Raw genomic sequence first — 20,319 nt, forward strand, 5'->3', positions numbered from 1 at the left:
CGGAGGAGGCGTGCCTGCGAGGCGGCGACGCGATTGGCCGCGCGGGGGGGCGGGGCCCGCCCTCGCCCCGTGATTGGTCTGTGACGTGGGCGCCCGCTCGCGTGCGGGCGTTCGTCGGCGGTCGGTCGGCCGCGGCGTCGTCAGGCCGCTGCTCCCGCCGCCGCCGCCGCCGAGGCCCGCGGGCCGGCCGGTGAGTGCGACGGCGCCCCGGAGGCCCCTCCCGTGGCGGTTTCGGGATCATCTGCGCCTCCTCCCTCTGTCCTCTCCCTTCCGTCCTTCAGACGCCTTTCCCGCCCCGCGGCCTCCGGCGTCCACCGTCCTCCCCGCGCCCGAGCGGCCGACTCTGCGGGCTCCGCGCTTTGCGTTCCTGGAAGTTCGGGGGACCCTGCCGTCGGGGCGTCGCTCACACCCCGAGCCCACCGCTCCCCGGGCCCGCCAGGGGCCCCGCGGGCCCCGCGGTTCGGGCAAGGCCCGGCTCCCAGCCCCGGGGGTGGGGGTTTTGGGTGCGAGCCTGTGTGAGGAGGAGTGGGGCGGAGTGAGGGCAACGGAGATCCGGGCGCTCCGGAGCGCCAGGCCCTGGGGACTGTGTGTGTGTGTGTGTGTGTGTATACACTTTACATCACGTGGTCATTTTTGTCCCCCCCCAAAACAAACAAACAGGTAGTCGTACAAAGAGGCTATGATTCCATCGTCCAGGTTGTGAGTGCAGCGCCTTCTGAGCGGGGTCACCCATGGCTTCTCCCCTAACCCCCTCCGTCCAAACCCTTCCCTCAAGTTAGAGTTCAGTTCTTACATAATGTACACCGAATAACTGCGCATTCTTCCTCCCTCTGTTCGTGTGTCCACCCCATGACCCCCCTCCTCCCAAAACGGCTTCACACTGCCTGGTATTCACTTACCGACTGATTCATTTGCCCTATGCGGGTTAAATACTGGCTGGAGTGATGCTTTTTGTAGAAGTATAATATGGAACCACATACGAACAGGCAAATGAAAGCTATTTGGTTCAGAATTCGTTTTCTCTATGGATCTCTTTGGAACTGACTTTATTATTGCTTTGTGTGTGTGTCTGCTTGCCCACCCCTGCATGTGCACACATGGGTGTGTTCCTCCCTGAGCCTTGAACACAGGGACTGGCACTGTCCCAGGGTCAAGGCCTAGTACCTCACATGTGAGCCAAAGCTCCACTTCTCTCATTTCGTGGTACTGAGAGATAAGAGTCTCATGGACTTGTCCATGTTGGTCTGCAACCGTCATTTTCAGATCTCAGCCTCCTGAGTCACCCAGGCCCAGACGTTATTGCTCTTGAAATGTTTCTTGATACATCTGAGGAAGCCTTATGGCCACCAGCTATCGTAGTCTTAATTTCAAACGCCATTTCCAGTAGCTTTCATAGGAAGCCTCTGTTATAGTGGGCTCTGTTCTGTCATTTTTGTCCAGTTGAGAAAAGCTTCAAGGCTGGATGGTAGTGGCGCATGCCTGGAATCCTAGCTCCTTCAGAAGTTGAGTCTGAGGATCACCACTTGAAGCCAGCTAGGGCAAGAAAAGTCAGTGAGACTCTTCAGTTAATCAGCAAAAAGCCCGTAGTGAAACTGTGGCTCCTCTCTCTTTTTCAAAAGGTATATGAACTATGTTTCTTTTTCCAGGTCAGTTCTCAACTCTTTGGTGAATTTCCATGTTCCACCATGTTGAAGGCCAAGTCTCATCTCTTATTACTTTCACCTAAGTACTTGAAGCTCCTTAATCAATCACCAGGCTCCACATTCACCTGGCAGCGGCTTCTACACCAGAAACAACCCCTCCACCCAGAATGGGCTGCCCTGGCCAAAAAGCAGCTAAAAGGCAAAAATCCTGAAGACCTAATATGGCGTACCCCAGAAGGGATTGCTATCAAGCCCTTGTATTCCAGGGCAGACACGAAAGACTTACCTGATGAATTTCCAGGAGTGAAGCCATATACACGTGGACCTTATCCCACTATGTACACAAACAGGCCCTGGACCATCCGCCAGTATGCAGGCTTCAGCACTGTGGAGGAGAGCAATAAGTTCTATAAGGACAACATCAAGGGTAGGGTTTGTGTGACAGACATAATTGCTCATGACAAGACCTGTTAGTCTTGACATTTCTGAGGGGGAGGCTGGTTAAGTCTATGTACAGAGCATACTAATTTTATAATTGGTGTGAAAAAGTTAAAAAAAAAAGGATCCTTTTCAGTTTCTACACTCAAAAAGATGAGTGAGGAAAAGTACAAAATTCTTGAGAGAAAAATTACACTTTAGATCATATAAAAGGAACTGGGTGAGCCGGGAGTTTGGCCTAGTGGTAGAGTGCTTGCCTAGCATGCACAAAGACCCAGGTTTGATTCCTCGGTACCACATACATTGAAAAAAGCTGGAAGTGGTGCTGAGGCTCAAGTGGTAGAGTGCTAAGCTTTGAGAAGGTCCAAGGACAGTGCTCAGGCCCTGAGCTCAAGCCCAAGACTGGCAAAAAAAAAAAAAAAAAAGGAACTGGGTGAAAAAAGAATTTTTGCCTTTACTTGGAAAAGTTTTAGTTGGTATTATTGAGTTAGAAACTGGTGAGGATTGTTTAAAGGTGCCCAAACACAATGATAAACGGTGAAGTGGTTCTGATGTACACAGTGCAATCTAGCACTCAATTCTCTGGAAATTATATTTGCTGAACAGCAAATATCTTTTTGATTACTAAATTTGAAGATTTGTAAGTTTGAAGTGCCTGTGGAGGATTGAACTTCTAGGTAGTGTAGATTATTGCTTATGTAAAAACGTTTGGCTAGGGACTGGGATTGCTCAGTGGTAGAGTGCTTGCCTCGCATGCTCTAGGTCCTGAGTTTGTCCTGAGCACCATGAAAACGATTAAGGGGTGGTATTTATAATTTTGTGCCTCAGAATATTTGAATAGTCAATGTGTCTTGTAAGATCATGTTTAAGAATAAAAGTAAATACACAAATGCAAAATATTATAAGTTTGTGGATCATTCCATAAAGTTTTGAAATGTTGTCAAAAAACTTTTAGTTAACAAAACCATAATGATTTGGTACTTGAGCTTATATAGTAAATCCACAGATAGATGAGAAAGTAAGGTTTTGTGTTTCTTCTATTCTTTTTCCTTGCTATAGTTCTCAATTTATACACTTACACCTTGGAAAGAACTGAATCTAAAGAAATGAGATATCTTTATTTAAATTTGTTTTCATATAACAAGAGCAAGTAATGTTATAAAAATATACTATGAGTCAATGTTTTTAGTGTTGTTAATGAAATCGATTTACTTTGATGCCGTTTACTTGAATGTCATTTTTCTTTGTATATTTAGCTGGTCAGCAGGGGTTATCAGTTGCCTTCGATCTGGCAACACATCGTGGTTATGACTCAGACAACCCTCGGGTTCGTGGCGATGTTGGAATGGCTGGAGTTGCGATTGACACTGTAGAAGATACAAAAATCCTTTTTGATGGCATTCCTTTAGAAAGAATGTCAGTTTCCATGACAATGAATGGAGCAGTGATTCCAGTTCTTGCAACTTTCATAGTGACTGGAGAAGAGCAAGGTGTACCTAAAGAGAAACTTACTGGTACAATCCAAAATGATATATTAAAGGAGTTTATGGTCAGAAATACTTACATTTTCCCTCCAGAACCATCCATGAAAATTATTGCTGACATCTTCCAGTATACAGCAAAGGTATATTTTACTAGGAGTATAGATTTTGCTGTAGTTGTTTGTAGATAGAAACTTATATAAAGCATTGTACCTTACTTGAGTTTAGTAACTGAGTTTGAGTAATCAGGCATTCTAGTGTAAGGTTCAGGTGGTTTATTCTTAATATTTAAGTTTTGACTTTCATATGTTAGTGTTATGGTCTGTCATTATTTGGGCAGTATACATGTTGCTGTAGACACTGGTGTTAAGATAGAGGTGAAGATTTCTGTTTTATTTCTTCTAAAAGCTGAATTAGGAGATCTTATGTCTATATTCTCATTAGGATAGCTTTTGCTCTGAGTTGATACATCTCTCCTTATCAGAGTAGTGGGAGAAGGAGGATTCTAAATTTAGTAACAGAAGTGGTACTGTGGTAGATCACTAGCTTTGAGTAGAAGGCTTAGGGACAGCATCTAGGCCCGGTTAAAACAAACAAGACAAATAAAAACCCACTAAGCATAATTTAGTAGCAAAGATAAATTCCCTATCAAGAATTTTTAAATCTTATTTACTCCTTATATTAGATTTATGCATCTCTCGTAGATTAAGGCAAAGTTATCATGAACGCTTGTAAGTTGAAAGTATTGTTTTCAAATGAAAAATGTCCTGTCTTCAATTAACCCTTAAAGGTGGTTAATACAAAGCTTTTCCCACTAAAAATAATATAGTCTTAATAGTTCATCAGTCAGAGAGTGACTTAAGTAGGAAGTATGATTTGGGGTGAACTTTGCTTTTAGAAATGGATTTAATAGAACCTTTTAGTAATCTAATTCACTGTTTTTTAAATTTTTTTTTAGCACATGCCCAAATTTAATTCAATTTCAATTAGTGGATACCATATGCAGGAAGCAGGGGCGGATGCCATCCTAGAGCTGGCATATACACTGGCAGATGGCTTAGAGTACTGTAGAACTGGACTGCAAGCTGGCCTCACAATTGATCAGTTCGCACCAAGGTGAGCAAACACCACAAAAAGCACAGGGCCGTTCTGTGCTAGAGCAGCTAGACACCTGGAGTAATGTGAATTTGTCGATATAAATGTCATGCGAGATAACACAACATTCACATTTTAACAAATACTGTATTAAAAGATGGATGTAAGATTCAGCCTCCTTAAGATATGTTTTTCCTTTTCTTTAAGTTGTATTTTCTTGCCTGGGTAATATATAGAGGGGTTACAGTTAAATTTGTCAGGTAATGGGTACATTACTTCTTTAACATAGATACCCCTTCTCATATTTTTGTTCCCATTTCCATTCTCCCTCATCCCTCCAAACTTTTTTCTTTTTGAAAATACAGATGCCATCTCTGTAGTGAACATGGGATACAGAGTTGTATAGGAACCGTTTTATTTCCAAACGTTGTTAAGAAAGTGGTATGAAGGGGGTCGGGAGTTTGGCCTAGTGGTAGAGTGCTTGCCTAGCATGCACAAAGACCCAGGTTCGATTCCTCGGTACCACATAAATAGAAAAAAGCCGGAAGTGATGCTAAGGCTCAAGTGGTAGAGCTTTAGCCTTGAGAAAATCCAGGGACAGTGCTCAGCCCCTGAGCTGAAGCCCAGGACTGGCACCATAAAAAAAAAAAAAAAGTGGCATGAAGATTATGGTGCATTTAAATTTAAGCCAAGCAGACGTGTGTACTAGTACACAGAATGACCTAGCCCCACCTTTAAAAGGCTCAGGGATAAAATTGCCCCTGGAAGCCTGGCTACTTCATGCTTGTTAGGACACTGGCTTCAGATGTGTCTGAACACTCCTATGCATTGCTAAGACCCTCAATGTCATCTTCAAGGTCAAATTTTTTCCTGACCACATTAACCCTCTGCTTGCCTTTTTTTTCCCTTTTTATCAGTTTTTCTTTTGGTTGTACTGGAGTTTGATGACAAGACATTGTGCTCTACCATTTGAGCCACAAAACTGGGCCTTTTTGCTAGAGTGAGTTTATTTTTCAAATAGAATATGGAAGCTTTTTCCTGGGGTTGGTATCTATGCTGTTTGGATTACAGGTGTGAAGTTTCATACCTAAGCTTGCATTTTTTGAGATGAGGTCTTGTGAACTCTTGCTCTGGGTTAGTTTCAAACCTCAGTCTTCTTATTTCTTCCTCTCTGTTCTGGGATTGTTGGCAGAGTGGTATACCACACTTTCATAGACAACCTTCACCTTGCATGCTGGGTATTGTAAAATATTTTTATTGTAGGAAATGAAGCATTCTTTCAGTGCACAAGAGGAAATTCTGTCTAGAGAAAATCAATTGCAAGATGAACATACTTACCAGAGCAGTCAATCACAGCTATTTATCTTTTAAGCATAGAATTATACTTCTTCACTGTAGGTTTACAATAACTTAAATATGTACATATATATTTATATATATGCCTTGCTTTTAATTCAAATTCAGTAGGTTGATATTGAAATCTAGACATTGATTTTTCCCCCTGATCTGTGATATAATTGTCTTGTCTGTATTTTTACATCTGAACAAGTTTTGGACTTCATGTTGCTCTTTTAGGTTGTCTTTCTTCTGGGGAATTGGGATGAACTTTTACATGGAAATAGCAAAGATGAGAGCTGGCAGAAGACTGTGGGCTCACTTAATAGAGCAAATGTTCAAGCCCAAGAACTCTAAATCTCTTCTTCTAAGAGCTCATTGCCAGACCTCAGGATGGTCACTTACTGAGCAGGTATAGTTATGAAATTGAAACTAGAGAATATTACTAGAGAAAAATAAATGTCTTCTTCTAAGCAGTATGGCACAGTCAGGAAACAGTTTAGCAAAAATCAAATATATAGGGGCTGAGAGCGTATCCTAGTGGTAGAGAATGCTCACCTAGCATGCATGAAGCCCTGGGTTCAATTCCTCAGTACCACATACACAGAAAAAGCCAGAAGTGGCACTCTGGCTCAAGTGGCAGAGTGCTACCCTTGAGCAAAAGGTGTCCAAGGACAGTGCCCAGGCCCCGAGTTCCAGCCCTAGGACTGGCAAAAAAAAAAAAAAAAAAAAAAAAATATATATATATATATATATATACACACACACACACACACAGACGCATAGTGTATACTTGTCTCGCGCCATCTAGCCGTTCACAGTATAAAATTTGCATCATAAATGATTTCCAGGGTAAATGATTTTTTTACTTAAAAATACTTGATGAGAAAGAAGGCAAATTTTAATTAGCGATCTCCTATATCACTTTAAATATATAATTCTTAGCATAAAACAAATTTATATTATACCTACTCATTTTATTGATTAAAAATTGTAGACCACTTAAAGACTGTCATTTGACTTATTTATTTTAACTTGATTCCATTAAAAATAGTATGATATCTGAGCTTGATTGGGTCATTAGCTATTCAGAAGGGAGGATGGTGGTTGGAATCCAGCCTGGGCTAAAAATTAGCCTGTGAGAATTTCTCTCTAGTGAAATAGCAAAATGCTGGTCTAGAGACATAGCCCAAGTAACAGAGAACCAGCTGTGAACAGTAGGTTGAGTTGAGTTCAAAGCCATGAGTTGAAGCCCTGACACTGACATACTCAAGAACGCACAGAGAATACAGACAGTATACACAAATTGTATGGTGATAATCATTTCTATACATATTCACTTTACATATTGCATCATGTCAGTATATTTAAAACATGATTTATAGGTTTGAAGTTAGAGGTTTCATACATTTAAAAGTGAAAAAAAAGAATAGCTGTACATGTAATTTAGTCCTTCATGAATGAAGAAGTAGGTTTTTTGAGGTTGGTAGGAACTTGAATTTTTTTGTATCTTAATACACTCAAGTTTTACAGCTAAGGAAACTGGAAAAAAATCAGATGACTCTTTCCAGTCAGGAATATAGTGAAATATAACCCCCAATTCCTACCCTACAGTTAATTCCCTGTTCACTCGTTTCACGAATCATTTACTGAGTGCCTATTTCGTTCACTTTGGCTCTTTATTGTTGTTTGTTTTGTTTTGCACAAGGTCTCATGTAGCCCAGGTGCACCTATAATGTCCTCAGCCCTGGATTACCACCTCCCTGAGCCTCCAGCACTGGGGTTAGAGATATTTGCCACCATGCTAGATTTTAGTTCTTATTCCTGCTTATTTGCCAGTTTATTTCATAATTTGAAGCTTATGGTATACTGTGCTGGTATACCATAAGTGCTTAGTTTCCTACAGCTGCAATCCCTGTTAACTGTATTTTCTCCTTCAAACTAAATGTTTTAGGATCCTTACAATAACATTATCAGGACTACAATAGAAGGAATGGCAGCTGTGTTTGGAGGAACTCAGTCTTTGCACACAAATTCCTTCGACGAAGCTCTGGGTTTACCAACTGTGAAAAGTGCTCGCATTGCGAGGAACACACAGATCATCATTCAGGAAGAGTCTGGAATCCCCAAAGTGGCGGATCCTTGGGGAGGGTCCTATATGATGGAGTCGCTCACAAATGACGTTTACTACGCTGCTTTGCAGGTCAGTTTTCCTCTTCACAGCCTCCTAAGGATCTACAGGCTTAACCATGATAAAGTTGGGCGTTGTGGCTCATGCCTGTCGTCCTAGCTACTCAGGAGGCTGATATCTGAGGGTGGCAGTTCAAAACCAGCCCGGGCACTGAAGTCAGTGAGACTCATCTCCAGTTAACCACCAGACAAAAGGAAGTGGGGCTGTGGCTCAAGGGGTAGGGCCATGGCCTTGAGCTGAAGAGCTCAGGGACAACACCCAGGCTCTGAGTTCAAGCCCCCACTGGAAAAAAAATGATAGATAAATCTAATTATTGTGCTGTATAAATCTAATCATTCTATAAAATGTTTCAGATTTAGATTTGAGTTTATAGATTTCAGTACTCATATTTGTTAAATACAAATTATATCTTATACAGTTGTTTTGTTTAGAGTTGAACAAAATTTAAGGCTTATGCAGATAAGGTTTTGTTTTTTCTGTTTCTTGGACTAAGCTACACTTTTCTTTCTTTTTTATCAGCATAAAGTCACACATGTGTCCTGTCCACATTGTCTGACGTGGTAGTTTAGAATTTGGTGAAGTTATACCTCCACTTTCCATCTTCCTACCAGTGCAGTTTTATTGACCTCACCAATTTTATTAACACTATTAGACATTTTATACCATCCTAGTTTATAATTTTACTAGTACTGTTAGTAGTTATTATAACATTAAGAATTGATTGATACTTTTTGAAGTTTTTCTGTTCTTTTTGAGCTTTATTAATATGTTTTTTTCTTGTTAGCTCATTAAGGAAATTGAAGAGGTTGGGGGAATGGCTAAAGCTGTGGCAGAGGGAATCCCTAAGCTTCGAATTGAAGAGTGTGCTGCACGACGACAAGCACGGATAGATTCTGGTAAGAAAAGTCAGAAGTTTACATGCAAAATCATTATTTCAAAAGAAATATTCATTTCTATCTGAAGATACCACATATAACTAAACAGATACTAAGTTAAAGGAGTAAAAAATAATAACAATGAAAATACTGGGAAAGTGGAGTTTTGCTAAAATTTTCTTATGTCTAGAAACACACACAAACACACACACGCACATGCACACACACAAATGGAAACAGTGGCATTAATGGTGCTTTTGCTCTAATGAGTATATTTGCCTGTTCAGTCAGTAAGTACTGTTTTTGCTAAGTTATGTTTGAGGCACTTACTATTCTGGACATTCAAGTGTGAACAGGAAATATGTGAGCTCTGTATCTATACAACTTTAAAGTCTAGAAGAGCAGCTGTGGCTCAAGGGGTAGGGCAGTAGCCTTGAGCTGAAGAGCTCAGAGAACAACGCTCAGGCCCAGAGTTCAAGCCCTATGTCCCACAAAAATAACAAACAAAAAAAACCCTTTAAAGTCAGTAAAAGGAAAATAAAAAGCAAAACAACTGCATATCAAATTCAGTGCTGTGAAGAAAGAAAGAAGAATGTAAGTAGAGAAAGGGTCCTGGGTTGTTTTTAGATAAGAATAATAATCTGATAGCTTGAGGTCAAATGTATTTCTTACCCATGTGAGGAAGGATATTCATAACTTTTAACTTATCACTTAAAAGAGGTGAAAGTTGTTTAAAAGTGATTGGCTTTAAAGAATAAAGGAAAATATGAGAAAAGCTATTTATCTAAATCTTAAATGGCATCTGCTCTTCTTGTTCTCAGTTTATAATCTTGATAGAAAGCTTAGCAGAGACTTTAGGAAAGTGTATAGTATGGGAAAACAGTACAAGTCCTCCCCTGCAGAGATTCCAGTGTGCAACTGTGAGTTCCCTTACCCTAGCTGATCTATACTGGAGTGTTCATGAGATTTAAGGATAGTACTTAATTATAGTAAACTGACCAGCAAAATCTATGGTAATCATAGGGCTACTGTTAGGCAATGGTTTGTGAAAAGGATCTACATATTATTTCCCTTTGGGAAAATTAACAGGTTCTGAAGTAATTGTTGGAGTAAATAAGTACCAGTTGGAAAAGGAAGAAACTGTAGAAGTTCTTGCAATTGATAATTCTTCAGTGCGTAAGAAGCAGATTGAAAAGCTTACAAAGGTATTATTTTATAAGAATCTCCTGTATTCTGGGTAGTAAGCTTACATGATCCTTCTAAATCTTTACAACTGCCACATGAGGTGGGTATTCTATCCCAGCATTTAAAAATTAAGGTAAGAAATCGAGAAGCTTGCTTATGATAAATAACTCAACATCCAAGACACACATAGGTGTTGACACAGAAACCTTAAGTGATTTAAACTGTAATATCTGCCTTGAGAAGCTCATATTAGTAGTGTTCAAAACCACAGTGTAATCATAAGGCCTCCCACAATTTACAGATGAGAACTAAGGCTTAGATGATCATGTAAGTCACTCAAAATGAAAAGGAAAGGAAGTTCAAATTCAGCATTTGAATTTAAGGCCACAGGATATAATTTCTTTCCATTTTACCTCACACCCAAGATAAGACTTTTCTTTCTTAGTTGAAATGCTGTATAAAAGTCTTTAGACTTTAGATTGAATGCACTACTGTCATCTTCTGTTTCTTAAATTAGAGTTCATGACAGATGTGTCATGTTATTTCCACTTTCATTCTCATTGAGGAATAATGATTCTTGTGTCAGAGTCTGTCATTTTTCAAAAATCCTTATTTAGCATATTCTGCTGTCTTTGACCACAAAACCTGTTTTTGTTATATTTGTAATATGCTTTTTCTCCTTTCTCATTTTTTTAGGTGCTTGCTAACTGTTTATGTTCAATCTAGCTCATTACACTTAACATAAATGATGCCTTATTTGGGGCAAAAAAAAGAAACTCATCAGTAATTACTGCATACTTTTATGTACTTCATCCTTCGTTAGGTTCTCTTCCTGCATTGCACATTACCTATTTAATAAGTATTTATTATTTTTTACTTTTTCCGGATGCTTGCTTAGTTTTGATGTAACTTTTACCAATTTTGAATCACTCTTTAGGACCATGACCAAATCAAACTGTTTAACTTCTGCCATGGACATCAAAAATATTTTTATGTTAAAAGATACTTCAGTTGTGGTCCTAAGATGGTTTCAGTGCTGAGGTGAAGTTAGATTTTCCTCATGTCTGTCTTTTACAAGTGGTTAAAGCAATAGTATCACGTGGAATGTTAACATATTTTTCGTAAACTAAACCACCTCAACAACAATTTTGTATTATATTGTTTTTCTCTAATCTCTAACTTAATATAATTTTAGTATGAATTGGTCTGTCTTCCTTACTGTTACTTTTTAAGATTCCTCTGGAGTCTTCTGTAAGCAATCCATTGATTTTCAGTATTTTGAGACTTTTTAAGAAAAGACTAAACAGCAAATTGAAACACCAATATTTATTTTCCTGCTGATTTCTGATTTGTCAGCTTACACCAGATTAAATTATTGTTTGAAATGTGGAGTAGATGAAGTGCTATATATTGTTTTCTTCATTTATTTCCTATTTGCAGTTTAGTAGATTATGGAAGAAATTCAGTACAACATTTATTAGAGCTAGTATTATATTAGTCTCCTGGTAGCTAATTTGCTCCTTTCTCACACAAACTGTCCCTCTCCTTGACTCTGCATAAGATCAAAGCCAGCAGGGACCAAGCTGTGGCTACACGGTGTCTTGAGGCTCTCACCCAGTGTGCTGCCAGTGGTGACGGGAATATTTTGGCTCTTGCAGTGGATGCAACTCGTGCAAGGTGAGGAGATAGAAGTTTGGGAAGTTTCTAAATACTGCGTGTTTGATTGTAGTTCCACTTTTCAGTCTACTGAGATGAAGGGTTGATCCTTTAAGCCGTGTGAGCCTAAAGAAAATAATGTAAACGGTAATAAATTCAATTCCAGTGCTTCTCAGATATCTGAACATTTGAGACATTCATAGACATCACTTGCACATTTCTCTGTGGGAATATGTTTGATGCTGTTATAATAAACCTAGTTCACTGATGTTCAGGTTGAAACTTGATGTACTGAAGCATATCAAGATTATGTGTGCCATTTTGATATAAACAGATGTTGCTAAGGGAGTGGCAACATGTTTTGGAGAATTGACAAGAATGACTTATTGTCATCTTTCTGAATTATTCTAACCATGAACAACAATATAATACACAGCCCCAGTTCTCCTTCTCCTTGTAGATAAAGTCAGGTAGGCTTTCTAAAGTTAATAAGGAAGGCAAAGAGATGAAGGAATGGGAGAGCAAGAGGATTCTTCCCAGTCTCTTGGCTCTTGCTGCCATCTTGGCCTGCTTTATTTGGTTTTGTTCTGGTCTTACAAAATTCGTCTTCACTTAGTGGAGTATGCTTGAAGATTTATTTAGAAAAGATAGCAGTGAGAGCCTTCCCATTTGTATTAAAGGGGAAATTATTGAATAACCTTCAGATACTTGTCTATGTGTTAGTTTTAGTTCTTCTTTTTTCTTTTTTGGTTGACATGTTGAAAAGAGACTCATAAAGGTATCCAGAATCACTTTTGCATAAGTATTCTGAGGGAAGATGCTTTTCTATTACATTTAAACATTTGTTTTTAAGTTTTGATGGCCTGTTTGAAGTCTAATTTTATTGACCAGTAAGGTAAACAAGTATGCTTATTGGAAAATAATGCTCTTACTGGGATCCCATGTAATGTTTTAGATGTACAGTTGGAGAAATCACAGATGCCATGAAAAAGGTATTTGGTGAACATAAAGCTAGCGACCGGATGGTAAGTGGAGCGTATCGCCAGGAGTTTGGAGAAAGTAAGGAGATTGCATCTACTATCAAGAGGTAATATTATGTAACATTTAGTTTTTAATTACATTTTTATTATCAGTAGTTGTATAAAGGGGTTACCATTCAACAGTGAAACATTTTTAATCTAGAAAAAGCTTTTTAAAAGCCAATATCAGAGCTTGAAATGAGGGTTTTGAATTTGCTTAGCTTGCTTGCTTGACAGGCACTCTACCACTTGAGGTATGTTTCTAGTCCAACATATTTTGCTAGTTATTTTGGAGATGAGGTTTCACAGACTTTTCCATGAAGGCTGGTTTTGAACTATAGTCCTCCAGATTTTACTCTCCCACATAGCTAGGATTACAGACACGGACCATTGAAGCCCAACTAGAATGAAGAGTGATTTTAATTGCTATTAAGATACTAAACCAGATGTTTATTTACAAATAGGAAATCTAAGATTTGTGCAATTATAATTGTGCATGACATGGATAATATGAATGAATTTAAATCTGAAAAGTCTGTCACAGAACTCAGAGAAAAAGTTGTTTTACCTGAAAAATAAGAAACAGTATTATAGCTAGTTACACAAACATCTGTTTGAAGTGGGAAACTCCTGTGAGAGTACAAAATTCACCAACACTAGCGAGATGCCAGAGGCTCATGCCTGTCATCCTGGCTTCTCAGGAGGCTGAGATCTGAGGATTGTCCTATGAAACTCTATCTCCAGTTAACCACCAAAAAAGCCAAAAGTAGGGCTGTGGCTTAAGTAGTAGAGCATTAGCCTTAAGCAAAAAGGCTAGGGACAGTGCTCTAGCCCTGATTTTAAGCCCCGGTACTCCCACAGAAAGAAAAAGGAAAATTCTTAAGGCTTACTGTTTTACAGTGATACTATTTTACAACACACTATTTCGTAGTAGTCCTTTCCTAATTGATAGAAAGCATATATCCTAAAATAACAATAAAATTACAGCAGCTTGACCCATTGTGACATATCTGCCAAACTTGATTCCAAATGGGAGAGAGTGCAACTGACCTAGGCAGTAATGGAGCTCTTAATTTAAACTAAACAATGTTGACAAGTAAGCAGATTGTGTTTATGAATAAATTACCTTCAAATAACTAAATTTAACTGTTGTCTTTTTAAAATGTTTCTTAGAGTTAACAAATTCATGGAACGTGAAGGTCGCAGACCTCGTCTTCTTGTGGCAAAAATGGGTCAAGATGGCCACGACAGAGGGGCCAAGGTCATTGCCACAGGGTTTGCTGATCTTGGCTTTGATGTGGACATTGGCCCTCTTTTCCAGGTACTAAAATTGCTGAGAGAAGACTTAGATGACGCCACAGCTCACACATGGAGGTAGAAAAGCGATGACAGACTAGGATGATGTTTTCAGATTTACAAAAGCATATGTGTGCAATCTAGTGTTTTCTCAGTGAATGTATTAGAGCTAATTATGAGAGAAATAAAAACACCATGAATGTGAATTCAGACATTGTAACAGTAAACATCCATTCCGAAGTAAAATTTGGTTTAGGCTTTAGAAAGTGGAGTTTATGCTCCAAGATTATCTTCTTCTGCTCTTTGAGAATAACTCATATTTTGTAGGAGAGAAAGTCTACAAGGGATTAGTAAGAAGTGTTTTGGAAAGAAAACTAAATAGCAGAATAACCTTAATCCATAAGAAGGGTCTTCCCTTACTTTGTCATAGCATTTTATTTAGTTACAGACAGGCATATGATTTATTGTTGACAAGGGAAATCATAGAATGACAGTATATTAATTGTTATACAGAAAACAGTTTTGGCTAAAAATGCATTTGAATAAATTCTGTACTATATATGCTTTGTCTGCTACATATGTGCAGTTGTATACCACATGTGACTTTGAGTTGAATAAGATGAAATTTCATCCCCAAGGAGGTAACAGTCTCCTAACAGACTGACTTACCAGTAATCACAGCACAGTGTGTGTATTGCTGTAGTCATAAAATGGACAAGGAACTACTTTGATTCTTTAAAGCATCCTAGGAACCTTTGAGCTGTACCTTTCTGAAGCCTTGAGCAAATCAGGCAAGGGCAAGCTACAAAGGAGGGATTGTTGGAGCAGAGGTAGAGAGCTGTAAGAAGGCATGGTGCCCTCATTTTACTGTAAGAATAACATCAGAATGTGTGCTTCACAAGGATTGAGACTGATAGACTTCAGTACCATTCTAACCAGTTAGAACTTCACCTCAGGGGTTTGCGTATGGGTTTGGCAATACAGTCAAACTTACACTTCAGAAAATTTACTTTCTAGTGAAACCGCTGTAACAAGAGCGGGGAGGAGCTGTAGCTGGAAGCAGGGAATCAGTTAAGGTGTCCAGGAATATGGATGAGAAGCAATAGAAACCTTTCCTAAGGCAGTGTCAGATCTCAGAAGTAAAATGAAAGAATATGACGTTTTCTCTTAAGAGGTTCAGATTTATCCCTGAGTCAGGGTGCTTGCTTATGGGGGGTATGAAGTTTCACCAAGTCACCCATATGTCCCCACTCATGAGTATAGAATCTTTCCATTCTATACTAGTTAATACACCTTAAAAGCCTACACAGACCTAAAAAGGTAACAGATAGGTGGGTTTTTTCTTTGTACTTTGAGCAATGGTCCTGAGGTAATATCCTTTTTGCTAAAATTTTGCATTTACCATGATGGAACTTGTAAATTTTAGCCTTTTCTAAGTAGTGATTTAAATACATTTAAATTGGCATATAGTATGAGAAATCATTAGTGCCGAGAGTCGATATAATCTTGGGCGAGCACTAATTGAGAACTTTGTGATTCTGCTTGTGAGCATTCTCCCATCCCCTAACTGGGTGTGACGCCGTCCCTTCTCAGGGTCACACACTCGCCTGGCTGCTGTGGCCTTATCTCCAATGTGCTCACCAAAGCCTCAGAGCCCACATACTGCTGCCAATTTGCGTTTTCACAGAAGAACAAAAGTCGAAAGGTTCTTGTCCCTCTCCATGCTGACATCATCATTTCTCACTCACTTCTTTATACTGTATTTTGAGCTTAACTTTTACTTCTTCCCCAGTTTTGTATTTCAGTGCTTTATAGTGTTGTCACTTAGTGTTTGGATTTTTTTATTTTTTTTTTTTTGCCAGTCCTGGGGCTTGAATGTGGTTAAAGGAATTACAACAAGAAATAATACTTCCTTTATTTTTTGTCTTGAAGATTCCTGGGGAACTGCTTTTTTGGTATAACAGACCTAATGGATAATTACTGCTGCTAGGCACAAAACCCCATTGACAGTTTTTGTATCAATAGTTGAGTGCTTTTTCTAGTTTTAAGGATGATGGAGTATAGAGTGATATCCACATCAAGATTGTTGGTGAGAAAAATCTTGGAAGGTTGACTTAAGTAATATAAGGCTGATACTTTTCCCCTCATTTCACTAGCCAGTAGCAAACTGCGATTGGTCTTTTGACTTTCTTCGTGTCTAGACTCCCCGTGAAGTGGCTCAGCAGGCTGTGGACGCCGATGTGCACGCGGTGGGAGTGAGCACCCTCGCTGCTGGCCATAAAACCCTCGTGCCCGAGCTCATCAAGGAGCTTGCCACCCTCGGACGGCCTGATATTCTCGTCATGTGTGGGGGCGTCATACCACCGCAGGTATCTTCCTTCTCCAGTGTTGTTCTGGCACTGCAATGGGTATTCCAAGTACTTATAGTTGTAAAACTCTAGATTTGGAGGAAAAGCTATTTCCTTGTGATTTCACTAAGTACATTCTGCAGAAAACAAAGTTATTTTCTATCAAAGCTATATTTTAATCTGTTATGTGTTATTTAAAGTCATAATCTACACAACCTATAAGTAAACAGTCCGCGTGAACCAGTAATTTGTGAAAAGGTGAGCAGAAAGGAATGACACACGTCATTCAGCGATCATGTCATACCTCAGCTAGAAGCACAATGAAAACTCATTTTCTTGGTTGTGTAGTGAGCCTTTGTTCTCTGTGTCTCCATGCTTTGTCTCTCCCCTACCTCAGAGATAGAACAGTTACAGTACACGGTTTTGTAAAAAAAAAAAAAACCCATTTGTTATTTTAATAAACTGACTGAGGTAACTGAGGTAGAGCTTTCTTGGAGACAAAAATACCTTAGTCCCCACCAGTGGAATCAGCTTGTTCTGAAAATTCTGGATGGGAGAGGAAGTAGTTACTTAAAATATGTGGTTCCTAGCCAGGTGCTGTGGCTCACACCTGTAATCCTAGCTACTCAGGAGGCTGTGAGCTGAGGATCACAGTTCAAAGCCAGCCTGGGCACTGAAGAATGTGAGTGAGACTCTTACCTCCAATTAATCACTAGAAAACAGGAAGTGAGGCTGTGGCTCCAGGATAGGGCAGTAGCCTTGACATGAAAAGCTCAGGACAGCACCCAGGCCCAGAGTTCAAGCCCTGTTGACACCCCTCACACAAAAAAAGTGTGATTCCTCTTAGAAATGAAGAAATGACACTCAGTAACCCTCAGTGACATCAGTTAATGAGTAATGGGGTGGAAGGCACTACCCACACACTCGCGTCCTGTTTAGTTACAGCAATTACCTACACAAGGATCTCTTTCCAATCCAGTTTCCAATTACATCAGGGTTTCATTTTTCACTAAAAAAAAATGGAAAAAGTGTTTAGTTAGAAGAAGTATATGATAGGTTAAATGGGGTACATGGTTCCTAGAAAGGAGTAAAGGAGATGAACTATCTGTCAGGCCAACCCCAGTTTGCAAACAATTGTTACTACATGTCCCATCCAGTCTTCTCTGAACTCCTGACATCTGTAGCACTCACTGAAGGACAGTGAGACATTCTGAGTGTCTTTCCACCATCATCTCCACACTCAGAAAATCAAAAGAGAAGGACATGGGTGAAATAAGATGTGTTCAGTGTCAGCACAAAATAATAATTTTGCATGAATATTGAGAAGGTATAATAGAGACAGACAGGAGTTATCAGAGAATGATGAGCATGATTATAGAATTTATCACCCAGTTACGATCACCTGAGAATGAAAACTGGATGCTGTTAACAAAGGCACTGCATGAGCCTGGGTGACCTGAATGGCAGAGCATTTTCATACTATGCACCAGGTCCTGGGTTTGATCACCAGCCAGCCCAGGGGCTGAGGGGCAAGCAAAAATTGGATGGCCGCTCTCTACTTCCTTCCCGGCTCCATTTGGCTCCTAAATGGAGCTCATTTCTCCTTCAGACTAGCCATTCCAGTCTTTCCAACGCTGGTGCTAGGCCCCTTCCCCTCATGTAGCAAATGATATGTATGAGGCTACATTCAGAGTACCACCAGGCACTACCTGTCCGTACAGACATCTGGGAGGAAATAACTAGCCTTGAGAATGCAAAGCTATGGCAGGATGTTAAATGTTATTGGTAATGACGGCTGGGAGAAACAGCTGATTCTACCTCAATAAGCCCACAGGAACAGGGGTCTTAGGGTGCTCTTTGACTTGGGTCCTAAGGGAAGGCCTAAAGCGAGGGTTATTGGTCTTGAAGGAAGCATGTTGTAGCCACATGTGCTGACATCAGGAATAACATCTCTTCCACAGGATTATGAATTTCTGTATGAGGTCGGTGTCGCCAATGTGTTTGGCCCCGGAACACGAATTCCCAAGGCTGCTCTCCAGGTGCTCCAGGATATCGAGAAGTGCCTGGAGAAGAAGCAGCAGTCCGTGTGATACCATCATCTAAGACGTCCTCTGAGCTGTGATCAAAGAAGAGCATGAGGCCATGCCTGCCAATTAATTCCAACACCTGATATGAAAGCTTTACATTAAAATGTCGTAATTACGAGAATGGTGTCATGCGCTAAATGTATATGTACAGCCACACTTTAACTACAACAGAGTGTTCTTTTTTTTTTTTTTTTTTTTGCCAGTCCTGGGCTTGAGCTCAGGGCCTGAGCACTGTCCTTGGACTTCCTCAAGGCTAGAACTCTACCACTTGAGCCTCAGCACCATTTCTGGCTTTTTTCTATGTGTGTGGTACCGAGGAATCGAACCCGGGTCTTTGTGCATGCTAGGCAAGCACTCTACCACTAGGCCAAACTCCCAGCCCCCTACAAGAGTGTTCTTAAACATATTGTTTTAGAAAATTATAGTGATATATTACTTAGAAATACTTCCTGTTTTACAAATTCAAGTTTACCTACAAATAAATGACCAGTCCCCTTCAACTTTACATTAATTTGAGCAACAGAAAATAAAATTAATAGTGATATTAATATAATAATAACCTTTAAAAATTAGTGGAGAGCTGGTGGCTTATGCCTGTAATCCTAACTAACCAGGAAGCTAAGATCTGAGTATTACAGTTTAAAGCCAGTTTAGCAGTAAAGCCTGTAAGATTCTTACCTCTTACCTTCTGTTAACTACAACAAAAATGTTAGAAGTAGTGTTTTGGTTCAGAGTGATAGAGCACTATTTTGAGCACAAAAGCTCAGGGATAGCACCCAGGTTCTGAGTTCAAGCCCCCCAAATGGCACACACATATACATACAACCCCCCCCAACACAAATAGTAGAGAAAGATGTTGAGCAATAAAACATAGTCATTATTCTCAGCCAACCTCAATGAGAATTACCTTAGTAAAAGTATTAAGTTGCTTATATAGATTGATATGGGGGAGGAGTGGCTGAGTATTTTAAGACTTCAAATGACTTAATTAATGCTGGACTTGTTTCAAAACCCATCAGAGTGGCAGGAGGTAGGCGGAGAGAGGAGATGCTTGTGAACATTCTCTTAATGTTTCAACAGCAGAGTGCACCTATTCTTTGGGTGACTTTTATTTTTATAACACACTTTTAATGAGTAAATCCTCATGAGAGCAGCATTCTGTATCTTGGTAAACTCCTATCATGGGTTTGCATAAGAGCTTATGTCACCATGCTGGAAAAAGCCATGTTAACAATTCAAGCACATGTATCTGTGTTTATATGTCTATATCATCTATATCTCCCTTTGTTTTTGCTGAGACATTATTGTCTATGCTGCGCTTATCATTCTGAAAGAAGGCTCTAGCATTTAAAGCTGTTTTCAAAGAAATCACTTTTTTCTCCTCTTGTTAAGTAGTAGACAAAGGAATTGCCATTTAACAAAGCAATTTATGAATACAATATGTCTCAGCTCTATTACTTTATGTTTATATATGTATATATATATATATAGTAATTGTACCAGTGATATACAGAGGAGTTACAGTTATATGAGTCAGGCAATGAGTACAATTCTTTTTGAACTATGTCTCCCCTTGCCTCCCTCTCCCAGTTTTTTCCTCCCATCCCCACTCACACGATACACGGTGCATTTTTCAACAGTGAGTACCACTGTTGTATTTGCTCACCCTT

The 20,319-nt window shown here is 39.7% G+C and overlaps 1 protein-coding gene across 1 annotated transcript; it reads left to right on the plus strand.

Annotated features, from left to right (window-relative positions):
• The first annotated feature begins 92 nt into the window (after positions 1 to 92).
• Mmut (methylmalonyl-CoA mutase) lies at positions 93 to 18,730 on the plus strand. The gene is made up of 13 exons (XM_090355510.1): positions 93 to 190; positions 1,647 to 2,070; positions 3,338 to 3,705; positions 4,521 to 4,678; positions 6,233 to 6,404; positions 7,947 to 8,195; positions 8,968 to 9,079; positions 10,148 to 10,263; positions 11,805 to 11,920; positions 12,855 to 12,986; positions 14,092 to 14,239; positions 16,416 to 16,583; positions 18,524 to 18,730. The coding sequence occupies exons 2-13, from the start codon at positions 1,686 to 1,688 to the stop codon at positions 18,650 to 18,652; spliced, it is 2,253 nt and encodes a 750-aa protein (XP_090211636.1). The 5' UTR covers positions 93 to 190; positions 1,647 to 1,685; the 3' UTR covers positions 18,653 to 18,730.
• The last annotated feature ends 1,589 nt before the right edge of the window (positions 18,731 to 20,319 follow it).

This window comes from Megascapheus bottae, chromosome 22 (genome assembly GCF_031878675.1).
Source record: "Megascapheus bottae isolate mThoBot1 chromosome 22, mThoBot2.hap1, whole genome shotgun sequence".
In the NCBI taxonomy this organism is placed as follows: domain Eukaryota; kingdom Metazoa; phylum Chordata; class Mammalia; order Rodentia; family Geomyidae; genus Megascapheus; species Megascapheus bottae.

What these genes read in the sequence shown, in the direction of transcription:
- Mmut (XM_090355510.1), top strand. Translation starts at nt 1,686, where the DNA reads ATGTTGAAGGCCAAGTCTCATCTCTTATTACTTTCACCTAAGTACTTG. An exon ending in ACAAGCACGGATAGATTCTG is followed by an intron (nt 9,080 to 10,147) that starts GTAAGAAAAGTC and finishes GAAAATTAACAG; the next exon opens with GTTCTGAAGTAATTGTTGGA. An exon ending in ACATTGGCCCTCTTTTCCAG is followed by an intron (nt 14,240 to 16,415) that starts GTACTAAAATTG and finishes CTTCGTGTCTAG; the next exon opens with ACTCCCCGTGAAGTGGCTCA.